Raw genomic sequence first — 14452 nt, 5'->3', positions numbered from 1 at the left:
AAATTAGACGAACTGTTTTCCAATTTTGTATCATTTTTAATTATTTTTTTTTCATTATTTAGAACAAATTTATTTTTTCCATCTTTACACCTCACTCTCCTAATTCAGCCTCCTCCTTTCTATTCAACTTCCATTATTGTTGAGCTCACAAAGTCTCTCTATTTCCCTATCAGTTTAAATTAAAGTTAACATTATAACTTATATTGAACCTTCGGAACTATAATTATATCAATCATGAAATGCATTAAAGCATCATTTCTAAAAATGTATTCGATAGTAGATGTTTCAATCAATGTGACACAACCAGAATAATTTATGTTAAGAGGCCTAGTTCAAGCAGCAAAACTGATGCACCAAAAGATTCTATCTCATCAACCGCGTGTAGATATTGAATTGTATTTGTTTGGAAAGTGGTAGTATATAAGTCGACCTAATTCAAAAAGATAAAAGAGAAAGAGAGAAACAATTAAAATGAAGAAAAAGTAAGAAACAAAGATTAAAATAACTGGAGCAAGTATCATCTCTTCACTTTAAAGGCAATTTTCATCTCCAAAAAGAAATATGTGAAGAATATGAGTGTATGTATGCGTCTGAATAGTATGTGGTGTGTGACCATCTGCAAAAGTAGAGTTCCCGCGTGCGTGCGAATTACTTATTTGATTATGTAATAAATACCTCTTGTAATTCTCAGAAAAAAGAAAATATATATTTATATAGGGAATATATCGATAGAGAATGCTAAATGTATAGAGAGAAAAAAAGACAGTCTGAATATATATTTAAAATCCAAAAAAATCCAACAGAATTCCAAACCAATACACACAATCTCGTGCATTTATTTGAGCATTCCCTATGTCTAAATATATATTCAATAAGACAATACCCTTGTATAGTAATTATGAATCAATTCTAACCTTATATACGTCTGAATCAAAAGTTGGGCTGATCTCTGACCAAACCATGTCAGCCCGGCCCATAAGGCTCTCACATTGACATATATATATATTTGGCCTTTATTTTTAAAAAATATGTGGACAAAAAAAAGGAATAAAAGTTCGGACAATTGATAATTTTTTTTTTCTTTTGAAATGAAGTTCGAACCGAGTGCCTTATTCAGAGCACACATTATTGGCCCAATGTTTGGTCTAATTTGCATCCACCCATAATCAAATCTTAATTATAATTATTAAATTCTAAATGGAATTTCATGAAATAAAGTTTGTCTAAGTTTATTTTAGAGAGTATATAAGCTCCAACAGCTTATAACATTTTTTTTTTTACTTGGGGGAGTTGGGGAGGGGGAGCAGTGGGAATTGAACCCGAGACCTCACTATTCAAAGACAGGAAGGGCTTATAAAATTTAATATGTCAAAAGCTTATAAGTTATTATAGTATTTGAATAATTGAATTTATAAGTTGTAAAAAGCAAATTAACAACTTAATTTGTTTCAAAAAGTGATAGTATATATATAAGTCGACCTAATTCAGATGAAGAAGGGAAAGTACCTTGAATGGAAGAGCAGAAGCGATGGCGGAACGATTTAGTCGGAACGGGTGATGCGCACTGAGATGATGGCTTACTTACTGATGTTCCAGACACTGGCGGAGAAAACGCGGCCATGGAGAGAATTGGGAGAAACTATATTAAATATTAACCTCTCAACTTCATTGAGATGTGATTTTAAATAAGGGTAATTGCCTATACATAACCTTTCATTTTTGTCTCAAATTTGTCCGCTCACCGGTTTTTTATTACGTCTGCGCCGAAAATTACACGGTGGCAACCGAAATCGACAAGGTGGTAGTCGGAAATTGACACATGGACATAGTATTGACATGAGGGAAAAAAATTTGAAAAAAAGAAAAGAAAAATATGCCATATCATCATCTTCCCCAACCCCTCACTCTCCTAATTCAGCCATAAATTTATTTTTTCCATCTTCACACCTCACTCTCCTAATTTAGCCTTCCAAATCCCTCCTTTCTATTCAACTTCCATTATTGTTGAGCTCACAAAGTCTCTCTATTTCCCTATCATTTTAAATTAAAGTTAACATTATAACATATTGAACCTTCAGAACTATAATTATATCAATCATGAAATGCATTAAAGCATCATTTCTAACAATGTATTCAATAGTATATGATTCAATCAACTTGACACAACCAAAATAATTTATGCTAAGAGACCTAATTCAAGTAGCAAAATTGATGCACCAAAAGATTCTGTCTCACCGACCACGTGTGGATATTTGGTCTAGTGTACAACAAAATTAAATTCAGGAAAAATTCAGCCTCAACTCCATGAATTATTACGGAATTGCAATTACAAAATATCTTAGCACGACAGAAGTCTCACAGAGCAAACTAAACTAATGAATTACAACAAATTAACAACTTAATTTGTTTCAGAAAGTGGTAGCATGTAAGTCGACCTAATTCAAAAAGATAAAAGAGAAAGAGAGAAACAATTAAAATGAAGAAAAAGTAAGACACAAAGATTAAAATAACCATCTTCAAAACAAAGTATCAACTCCTCCTCTCTGTTGGTGTTACTCAATTGAGTCTCTTTTTCTTCTTATTATATCCAACGCCAAAAAAGAATTCTACTAACCAACTTGGCCTTCCATTTCTAATAATAATGTAACCAATTCCAATTCCAACTATGAATCCACTTCCATATCCCATCACCACACTTCTCCATCCAAATCCATCTATAAATCCATACTCTTCTTCTTCATCATCTTCTTCTTCTGGCCCGATCAGCTGCCCATTCTCCTCGTTGCATTTTCTCGTCAATGGAACTCCACATAATCTCAAGTTTCCCACGTATGAATCGTTATCAAAGGTGGAGAACTGGTTAGATTGTGGTATTTGCCCCACGAGATCATTCATTGAAAGGTTTAATTTCTCAAGAAATGTCAACCTCGTCAATTCACTTGGAATTCCTCCATCCAATTTGTTCGATGACAAGTCCAATGATTCAAGCACACTTATATTTCCAAGAGATGCAGGTATGTGTCCCATGAAATTATTATGGGACAAATTCAAGTATCTCAAAGAATTAAGATCACCTATGGAATGTGGAATAGTCGCAGAGAATTTATTGGAGGATAAGTCGATGATTGTAAAGGCTTCCAACAATCTGTTCAATAACTGATCTTGACCTTTCAAGGTGATTGTCATCTCCATGTAAGCTACAAAATTCAAATCCTCATAATTGTATATTTCAGTTTGAATTTCCTTCACATCCATCATTGCTCTAAAATTATTGAAATATCTTTGAGGTAGAGATCCCCCAAATGCATTCCTCGATATATCTAAACTTGCAACTTGGGAAACGAAAGGTAGCTTTGTGAAGGCAACGACATGTTACCATCAAATTTGTTAGACTTCAAAACTAGCACTCGAAGCTGAGGAAGAGCTTCCATCCAAAATGGAAATTTGTCTAGTATTCTATTATTTCCGACATCGAGGCTCTTAAGACTTTTGCAATTGATTAAGGATTTAGGTAATCTTCCTTGCAATTTATTACCACTCAAATTGATGGAGATAAGACTACACCCTTTTATGAATATTGATGGAATGAGGCCACTAAAGTGATTTGCATTTAAATGAAAGATGAGCAAAGATTGGAAGTTTTGAAAGCACTGTGGAATTGTCCCTTCCAAACTGTTATTTGAGAGAAGAAGAACATCAAGGGATGTCAAGTTGCAGATGGAGGATGGAAGTTCATCATTTAATTTGTTGGAAGAGAGCCATAAACCCCACAAATTTGATAGATTTCCAATGGTAGATGGTATTGGACCTGAAAATTAGAGAACCCTTCATACAGATCACTTTAAAGATGGAGCAGAAGAAAGACATTTTTAAAAAAATTTAAAGATGGAGCAGATGTACTTGAAAACAAACATTGAAACTTGCAGATGGATGATGGAAACTCACCATTTAATTTGTTGGAAGAGAGCCGTAAATACTGCAGATTTGATAGATTTCCAATGGTGGATGGTATTGGACCTGAAAATTCGAGAACCCTTCACACAAATCACTTTAAAGATAGAGCATAATAAATTTATGAGATCGAGGAATATCTTGGTCAACATTAATTCACATGAAGTACTTAATTATTAAATGATCTTTTTTTACAAATCTTATTACATCTTCTATTCCTATAGCACCTATACACACCACGTATACTCCACAACATCATAATTTAACACATCATTTGGTAACATTGAGAAAATAGAAGATCCAGTATGTACGGAAACAGAAAATCCAACAATGGTATGGAGTATTTAATCATATGAGAACAAGCCAGCAAGCTAAAAAACAAAATTAGAAACATATGATAGTTTCTAAAAGTTTATATCAATCATGTTCTATTTCATACAGTACATGCAATGACGAAGGAAATAGCAAAATTTGTCTATTATCTGAACTCGCACTTGAAAGAAAAAAAGGGAAAATAATGTTTAATAAATCACCATTTAATTGGTTGGAAGAGAGCTCTAGCCACTGCAGATTTGATAGATTCTCAATGGTGGATGGTATTATACCTGAAAGTTGGTACCAAACCTTCACAGGAATTACTTGACAGATAATTTGGATATATAAGAATACAAATCTACTTCCTTTATAGAAAAACTTGCACATATCATTTTACCAATGCTGGTCGACAAACAAAGTCTTGCTTATGAATTTAAGAGGCATCATGTTGTGAAAGGGACATACCATATAAAGAGGCATCACGAAGGTGTAGTTTACGGAGAGTTGTGATGTTCCAAATTTGTCTTGGAAATGGTTCACAAAGATTGTTGTAACTCATGTCTAATATCTCCAAATTATTAAGATTATCAATCTCTTTTGGAATACCACCTGTGAAATTGTGTTAAATCATGACAACTCAATTTGAATAAGGTATAATCATATTTTACAAATAGTATGAGCTCCGAAATCATAAGTATTAAAAAACTAATTTTATGAAAGGGAACATACTTGTGACATACAAATCTGCAAGTAAATGGGCTGAGCTGTAAACAATTCATTTTAGAGTCAAAGCGATTATATACAATCCAAAATCCTAATCAAGAAAGTTAATTAGGGAGCAAAATTGAGGAAACATATAAAACCTTTTCAAACGAATTTAAGATTTATACTACAATACTGAATTTTCGTTGCTCAAATTCAAACGAACTATATATAAAAGTGCCAATTCACAAGATCACAATTTTTCTAACATTTTCACTGAACACCCAAACATTCCTCTATATATATCTGTTATAATGAAAAAAAATAGTTACCCAAAACCTAATATATTTCTTTTACCTCGCATCTATTTTGACTATGTGCTCGTTTGGTTCAAGTAGAGGAATAGAAAGAGAATGGAATCAAATAAAGGAGTGGAATGGTAACAATAACCATTACTTTTATTAAGTATTTGGTTTAACAATGGAAATGAATCATTAGTAAGGGATTTTCTTTTTTTTATTTCCCCTCTATTTTGAGGGGTAACAAATTGGGTGATTGGGTTACTTTTATTTGAGGGTAACCCAAATCAAACAACAAGTAATGGATTCAATTAATTGAGTCCCTTTTCAACCTTTAAAAACACCCAACCAAACGTGGGCTACATCCCAATCCCTCATCTACACACAATGTTCAAAGAACAAAATAAAGGATAGAAACCAGAAGATTAATATCATTAACACTTGGCCTATTAGAAATAACAATAAATGCAGTTGATACCTAGACAAATGTCTCAAGTTCGAATCCAAGCAATCTTTAAAATTATTTGTTTAAAAAAAAAAAAAAAAGAATTAGCTGAAAGAGGAATGACATACCAATTAAAGGGATGTTGGCAATGTATAATTCACGAAGAGTTGTGACGTTCCAAAGTTGTCTTGGTAATCGTCCACTAAATTTGTTGTTCCTCATGTCTAAGACCTCTAAATAATTAAGATAACCAATCTCCTTCGGAATATCACCTGTAAAATAATGAGTATAAAAAAAATAGTTGAAGTAGTAAAAGAAAATAAGAGCAAACCAGAGCCACCATGGGCTCGAGTTAATATATGCCACATGAGCATGAAAGTGCAATTATTGAGCCACTAAATTTGATTTATACCCAAATTACTATTAATTCATTATCATATTATAAACACTTACTTTTGAGGAATAATTTAGAGTAAAAATAAGTGTCAATGGGGTAAAATGGTCATTTTCTTAAGTTCTATATGAAAATGTCCACTTTTATAAAAACATGTAATATGTGCCAAAATTGAGGTGAATGAACTAATATACCCTTTGAGGAACTAATAAACACTTGCTTACACTATTGTACAATTGTACTCGCGTAAGAAAATTGTAAGAAAAGTTGTAATTACAACACAATTATTGTATTGCTAGATCAATGATTTTTTTTTTTTTAATTAATTTTTAAATAATGTATTCGGCCATTTATACTAAAATGTCAAAATGATATATGTCAAAATGTCCCGGCTAACATGATCAACTTCTTTTCAGCACGAAATTTAAGAAATTAATGTTTAGTGTTTAAAATGTGTTTGGTCATAAAGTGAATAGAGTGAATAAAGTGAAAAAGTCATTCCATATAAGGAAATTGATCAACTTAATTGGGACAACCCAAAAAGAAATATTGATCTATGTTAGTTGGGATGGAGAGAGTATGATTTTCTACAATAAAATTTATTTCCCGTCGAAAAATAAAAATGCACGGCTGAAAATGATTTGCACACGCCCGAGCGTGCAAATCATTTTGGTGGTTTCAGTTCGATTCTTCCAAGTCCTGGCCGGGTTTGGGTGGTGGGGTTAGCATTCACACAAAATCAACTCGTGTTCAAAAATCTGAAATTAAAATTAATGATGTGCATGCATACAAGAGATAAATGATAAAATTGAAATGACATTAACAACTAATTTCAAGAATATCAATAGAAACGAGATTAGTAAGGGATCAAAGTAGTTAAATTCTCAGTATAGAGATAAGAACATACCCCTCAAATGGTTCGAACCAAGGTCTAATTCCTTCAGCAGTGTGATATTCCAAATTTGTGGCACATATCCGCCAAAGTTGTTGTTTGACAAGCGAATACTCTCAAGTTGTGGACATTGGTACAAACTCGATGGTATATCTCCTTCCAAATTGTTAAAGGATAGGTTCACTAGTTTAAGTCTTTGAAGGTTATTGTGCGTGCAAATGTCCTTTGGTAGCCGACCTGATAGGATTAGCATATAAATAAACAGATTCTACTAACAACAAATTTAAAAAATGGATAGAGGTATAGTACCATGAAAAGAGTTTCCACTCATATCAAGATAAGCGAGTGAAGAAAGATTTCCAATTTCCTGTGGAATGCTTCCTTCGAGTTCCATATAAGAGATATCTAATTTAGTCACTCGTATCCAGACGTGAATGATGAATGATGAAATTAACATGCATACAAGAGATACATGATCAAATTGAATGACATTATCAACTAATCTCTAGATTATCAATAGAAACTAGTTAAATTCTGAGTAGAGATATAAGAACATACCTCCCAAATTGTTCCAACTAAGGTCTAATTCCTTGAGCAGTGTGATATTCCCAATTTGTCTTGGCACATGTCCACTAAAGTTGTTGTTTGAAAATATAATGCTCTCAAGTGAAGAAAGATTTCCAATTTCCTGTGGAATGCTTCCTTCGAGAAACATGTATGAGATATCTAATTTAGTCACTCTGCTACGACGTGAATCACAAGTAACTCCTTTCCATGTGCAGATAGAGGTCCCATTGGTCCAATTATTTTTCAAGTAATTGTAAGGATCTAAAGTGATGTGGGATTTTAAGGCAAGAAGTATGGATTCATCACTTTTGATTTGATCAGTTGTGTTCTGTGCAGCATAAAGGCTAAGACAAGTGAACAATATGAGTAGCCAAAGAAGGAAAAATGGGGAAAATGTATCCATATTGTGAGTGAGAAAACAAGAATCCTACCAAATGCCATTTATACTCAAACCTAAAACAATTGTGGCAGACATTTTACAAGTCAAGTCTAAGCCAACTGGAATGCAAATTTAATTTCCACATTTTTTGTGGAAAAATGAGGGAAGCTTCTCTAATAAATTTTAACTTTATTTAGTTGAGAAAGACATTATTTTGTCACCATAATCTACGTTTCATATGAAATTCTGAAAGCTTGAAAAGATTATAAAACTAGCTTATAGGTGGAGGGATACCTCACCATTATAAATTGGTTCATGCCTCTTTCTCCAACCAACGTGGGACATTTTAACAAATTTAATGGTTTGATCATGATAATGGCAAAACAACTTTACATTTTCCTTATGAAAAATTGCCTTGTATTATTATTTTCTAGAAAGTGACAATTTTCTGAAATGGATTGAAAGGGAAATATATATTTTTTTATAACATTTCAAAGTGTAAAATTGTGTGATAGTCAATAATATTAATTGCCTATAAATGACCGGCACTAGCATAGAATAGACTAAATTAAATGTGAATCTCCTATTTTCTACAATAGGAAATATTATGTTTCTTCACATATTAATGGTCTTCACACCTCACTCTTCCAAATCCCATTATTATTGAGCTCACAAAGTCTCTCTATTCAACCACCTCTTCACATGAAGGGATTTTCACAACAAATGATGCATTATTCTGTTTCTGCTGCTCAGGATCACCTCTGTTTTCCATCTTCTCAACTCGCTCTCCTAATTCACCCTTCCAAAATCCCTCATTTCTATTTCCTTGATCAGTTTAAATTAAATTTAGCATTATAATTTTACCCAACCTTTTGATCTGTAATTCTATTCAATAAACCTAACACAACCAAATCAATTTCAGTAAAAATTCAGCCCTTACTACAAAAAATTCTACCGAATTCTAATCGCTTTGACAGCTATGGAAGAAGTCGTAAGGAACAAATTACATTAATTTACAGAAAATTGGCAACTTAATTTGTTTGAGAAAGTGGCAGCATATAAATCGCCCTAATTTAGATGAAGAAAGGGAAGTACCTCGAATGGAAGAGAAGAAGGCGGCGGAGAAACGCGGCCAAGGAGAGAACTCGAAGAAACAATATTAAATACAATTGTGAAAGCTGAGTAAGATCATCTTGAATTTAACATGAAAAATATGAGTAGAATTTTTTAAATATTACTCTCTCCCATTAAACATGACTCGTTTCTTTTGGGTACGAAGATTAAGGAAATAATGATTATAGTGTTTTAAGTAGGTAGGTAATAAAGTAAAAAAGTGCTTATATATGCAATCTGTGTTTTTTAATCCTTTTTCATTTTATTTTTCAAAATAATTTGTAATTAACTGAATATATTAATTTAAATTTAATTTTTAATTTTTTTCCGATTAGGGTTTACAATGCTTGGAGAGTAGGGGTTTGCAGAAACCGAACCGACCGAAAACCGGCAAAAAAATAACCGAACCGATCGATTTTCGGTCGGTTACATATTTACTATAAATAGAAACGTAACAAGTATAGTAGGACAGTCTAGAAAGGAATACGACTCATATTTCATTGGGGATAGGGAGTACATAAGTAAAGGCATCAGAAGGGTCAACCCAACTAAAAAGTAAGTCTACCAATACAGCCCGGCCCAATAGTACAAAAAAAATATACCAGGCTAAAATAGGCTATATGATTTTTTGCTTTGAAATCTTTTTGGGCCTGAAGCTCTATGGCCCAATCTAGCTCGGTCTATTCAATTTTGACAATTTTATATTGGATGATTCTATTTACAGCCTCCACTTTACTCCATATAGCCACTCATATAAAATAGGGTTAATTGCGTGTAATATCACGAACTTTGTTTAAAATCCATTTTCCCCACGAACTTTAAAAATTCCACAGATTATCAAATACTTTTAAAACTGTTCAAACTCCCCATACCAACTTTTATGATAATTACAAGCCTACCCTATATTCATATAAAATTATAAAAAGACCCCCACATCTATTCAATATTTTTACAAAATAATAAAAGAACCCCAACATGATATTATTCAGATTGAATTATTCTTATGAGTTTTATATATTTATTTATTTTCGATTTTTTAGTTTATTTATTTTTTGAAAAATTTATTTATATTTTATTTATTTTCCAGATTATTTATTTATTTTTTGAATTTTAAGTTTATTTATTTATTTATTTTTGAATTTTAATTTTATTTATTTTCTGAAAAATTTATTTCTATTTTATTTATTTCCAGTTTATTTATTTATTTTCTGAATTTTCAGTTTATTTATTTATTTTCGAAATTTTAGTTTATTTATTTTCTGAAAAATTAATTTCTAGTTTATTTATTTTTCAGTTTATTTATTTATTTTATGAATTTTCAGTCTATTTATTTATTTATTTATTTATTTTCGAGTTTTCAGTTTATTTATTTTCTGAAAAAATGATTTCCAATTTATTAAGTTTTCAGTTTATTTATTTATTTTTTGAATTTTCAGTTTATTTATTTATTTATTTTCGAATTTTCCAGTTTATTTATTTTCTAAATTTTCAGTTTATTTATTTATTTATTTATTTTCAAATTTTCAGTTTATTTATTTTCTAATTTTTTTTTCAGTTTATTTATTTATTTTATGAATTTTCACATCATTATCTATAAATAAATAAACTGGATTTTTTTTAGAAAATAAATATACTGAAAATTTGAAAATAAATAAATAAATAAATAAACTGGAAAATTCGAAAATAAATTAATAAATAAACTGAATAGTCAGAAAATAAATAAACTGGAAAATTCAAAAATAAATAAACTGAAAATTCAGAAAATAAATAAATAAACTGAAAACTTAATAAATTGGAAATCATTTTTTCAGAAAATAAATAAACTGAAAACTCAAAAATAAATAAATAAATAGACTGAAAATTCAGAAAATAAATAAATAAACTGGAAATAAATAAAATAGAAATAAATTTTTCAAAAAATAAATAAAATGAAAATTAAAAAATAAATAAATAAATAAACTTAAAATTCAGAAAATAAATAAATAATCTGAAAAATAAATAAACTATAAATAAATTTTTCAAAATATAAATAAAATGAAAAATCGAAAATAAATAAATATATAAAACTCATAAGAATAATTTAATCTGAATAATATCATGTTGGGGTTCTTTTATTATTTTGTAGAAATATTGAATAGATGTGGGGGTCTTTTTATAATTTTATATGAATATAGGGTAGGCTTGTAATTATCATAAAAGTTGATATGGGGAGTTTGAACAGTTTTGAAAGTATTTGATAATCTGTGGATTTTTTAAAGTTCGTGGGAAAAATGGATTTTAGACAAAGTTCGTGATATTACACGCAATTAACCCTATAAAATAATAATAAAGAATAATTATAAGTTTACAATTTTATCCTTAGTTTATATAGTCTCAAATTAAATATAATTTATTTTGCAGTTAAATTAAAATTTAATTGTTTGTATAGCCCCTACATCTACATCAAAAAATCACAGTTCTATTATATAGTGAATAGAGTTTCTGGCAAGCCTCCTTGTTTTCTCTATATTAGCATCATGTGCTTTCAAGTTCATTGGCTTTACCATATTAGGATTTTCAATTTAGACAACAAACAGAGCTATGAGCAATCTTTTCTTCAGTAATGGAGAAATGCATGGCAGCGGCCACCTTCCTTCTACCTATTTTATCTCACTCATACTCATAATTGTTTAAAGGGAATAGAAGGCTACTATAATTGAAGAGAGAAGCAGATTCAAGAAGGCTTATTTGTTGGTGTATGATCTATAACCACATAGACAAAATTCATACATATTGCAAAACGCTTGTCCTCTGTCTTGGCCATTGCTGTTGGCCGACAGCACCGATGGCGGTTTTGCTCGCCATTGTTGCTGTTCGGAGCGTGAGAGGGTAAAGGCAGTGGCCTTCGTTGAAATAATTTTATAGGTTAAAATAGTAAATTTGTATATATTTTTAATATTAATTTATATAAGGGGTTATAGGGAGTAAAACGGGGGGTTATGAATAGAATTACCCAATTTTGTAAATTCCACGACTCTAGCAAATTGTTCACATACTGTGCTACGCACAGGTGCCACACTAGTTAAAGAGTAAAAAGATAAAAAACGGTGGAGCCCACTTTTATTTTGTGAGAGGAATATAATTTAATTAGGTGGAAATAATTAAAGTATAAAAATGTGGAACTTACTTTCTTAAAATGTGGATGTTTGTTATGGGAGAGAGAGAGGGAGAGTAGCTTTTTTTCATTTAAAAAGGTTTAAACTTAAAGCTAAATATATACCATTAGAAGATATGATCCGGCTCTTGGGTATTTTAATGGAACTCATGTAAAAGTTACTTTCTAAATTAACATTATACTAAAGAAATCAATTTCTAATTGTTATTAAATTTTAACATTTAGCTAGCATTTGTATCCCTGCAATACACGAAAAACGTTTTTATATTTCTATATTTATATAAATTTTATACCAACTCGATCATCATATTTATATGTTACGAATCAAATACGTGCTTCTTTAACTAACAAAAGTGCATAAATTTAAATTCTGAGTAGAGATATAAGAACATACCTCCCAAATTGTTCCAACTAAGGTCTAATTCCTTGAGCAGTGTGATATTCCCAATTTGTCTTGGCACATGTCCACTAAAGTTGTTGTTTGAAAATATAATGCTCTCAAGTGAAGAAAGATTTCCAATTTCCTGTGGAATGCTTCCTTCGAGAAACATGTATGAGATATCTAATTTAGTCACTCTGCTACGACGTGAATCACAAGTAACTCCTTTCCATGTGCAGATTGAGGTCCCATTGGTCCAATTATTTTTCAAGTAATTGTAAGGATCTAAAGTGATGTGGGATTTTAAGGCAAGAAGTATGGATTCATCACTTTTGATTTGATCAGTTGTGTTCTGTGCAGCATAAAGGCTAAGACAAGTGAACAATATGAGTAGCCAAAGAAGGAAAAATGGGGAAAATGTATCCATATTGTGAGTGAGAAAACAAGAATCCTACATTTATACTCAAACCTAAAACAATTGTGGCAGAGATCGACATTTTACAAGTCAAGTCTAAGTCAACTGGAATGCAAATTTAATTTCCACATTTTTTGTGGAAAAATGAGGGAAGCTTCTCTAATAAATTTTAACTTTATTTAGTTGAGAAAGACATTATTTTGTCACCATAATCTACGTTTCATATGAAATTCTGAAAGCTTGAAATGATTATAAAACTAGCTTATAGGTGGAGGGATACCTCACCATTATAAATTGGTTCATGCCTCTTTCTCCAACCAATGTGGGACATTTTAACAAATTTAATGGTTTGATCATGATAATGGCAAAACAAATTTACATTTTCCTTATGAAAAACTGCCTTGTATTATTATTTTCTAGAAAGTGACAATTTTCTGAAATGGATTGAAAGGGAAATATATATTTTTTTATAACATTTCAAAGTGTAAAATTGTGTGATAGTCAATAATATTAATTGGAAGTTATATTAATGGTCCTATTTTCTACAATAGGAAATATTATGTTTCTTCACATATTAATGGTCTTCACACCTCACTCTTCCCAATCCCATTATTATTGAGCTCACAAAGTCTCTCTATTCAACCACCTCTTCACATGAAGGGATTTTCACAACAAATGATGCATTATTCTGTTTCTGCTGCTCAGGATCACCTCTGTTTTCCATCTTCACAACTCACTCTCCTAATTCACCCTTCCAAAATCCCTCATTTCTATTTCCTTGATCAGTTTAAATTAAATTTAACATTATAATTTTACCCAACCTTCAGAACTGTAATTCTATTCAATAAACCTAATACAACCAAATCAATTTCAGTAAAAATTCAGCCCTTTCTTCAGAAAATTCTACCGAATTCTAATCGCTTTGACAGCTATGAAAGAAGTCTTAAGGAACAAATTACATTAATTTACAGCAAATTAGCAACTTAATTTGTTTGAGAAAGTGGCAGCATATAAATCGCCCTAATTTAGATGAAGAAAGGGAAGTACCTCGAATGGAAGAGAAGAAGGCGGCGGAGAAACGCGGCCAAGGAGAGAACTCGAAGAAACAATATTAAATACAATTGTGAAAGCTGAGTAAGATCATCGTGGATTTAACATGAAAAATATGAGTAGATATTTTTAAATATTACTCTCTCCCATTAAACATGACTAGTTTATTTTGGGTACGAAGATTAAGGAAATAATGATTATAGTGTTTTAAGTAGGTAGGTAATAAAGTAAAAAAGTGTTTATATATGCAATCTTTGTTTTTTAATCCTTTTTCATTTTATTTTTCAAAATCATTTGTAATTGACTGAATATATTAATTTAAATTTAATTTTTGATTTTTTACCGATTAGGGTTTACAACGCTCGGAAAGAAGGGGTTTGCAGAAACCGAACCAACA

At 30.8% G+C, this 14452-nt stretch overlaps 2 protein-coding genes across 2 annotated transcripts; both read right to left on the bottom strand.

Moving 5' to 3' along the window:
- Nucleotides 1-2273: 2273 nt before the first annotated feature.
- Nucleotides 2274-14106, bottom strand: LOC131005958 (receptor-like protein 12). Its single transcript, XM_057933086.1, has 10 exons — nucleotides 14053-14106; nucleotides 12606-12735; nucleotides 7557-7700; nucleotides 7308-7379; nucleotides 7014-7235; nucleotides 5841-5984; nucleotides 4732-4875; nucleotides 4485-4556; nucleotides 3946-4017; nucleotides 2274-3808 (listed from the first exon to the last, which is right to left on the bottom strand). The coding sequence occupies exons 4-10, from the start codon at nucleotides 7327-7329 to the stop codon at nucleotides 3321-3323; spliced, it is 1164 nt and encodes a 387-aa protein (XP_057789069.1). The 5' UTR covers nucleotides 7330-7379; nucleotides 7557-7700; nucleotides 12606-12735; nucleotides 14053-14106; the 3' UTR covers nucleotides 2274-3320.
- On the bottom strand, nucleotides 2557-3258 carry LOC131012913 (receptor-like protein 9DC3). The gene has a single exon (XM_057940888.1). It carries the CDS (start codon nucleotides 3256-3258, stop codon nucleotides 2557-2559), a length of 702 nt encoding a protein of 233 aa, XP_057796871.1.
- Nucleotides 14107-14452: the final 346 nt, after the last annotated feature.

Source organism: Salvia miltiorrhiza, chromosome 1, assembly GCF_028751815.1.
Source record: "Salvia miltiorrhiza cultivar Shanhuang (shh) chromosome 1, IMPLAD_Smil_shh, whole genome shotgun sequence".
NCBI classification, from domain to species: domain Eukaryota; kingdom Viridiplantae; phylum Streptophyta; class Magnoliopsida; order Lamiales; family Lamiaceae; genus Salvia; species Salvia miltiorrhiza.
This window is presented reverse-complemented; position numbering and strand designations above follow the sequence as displayed.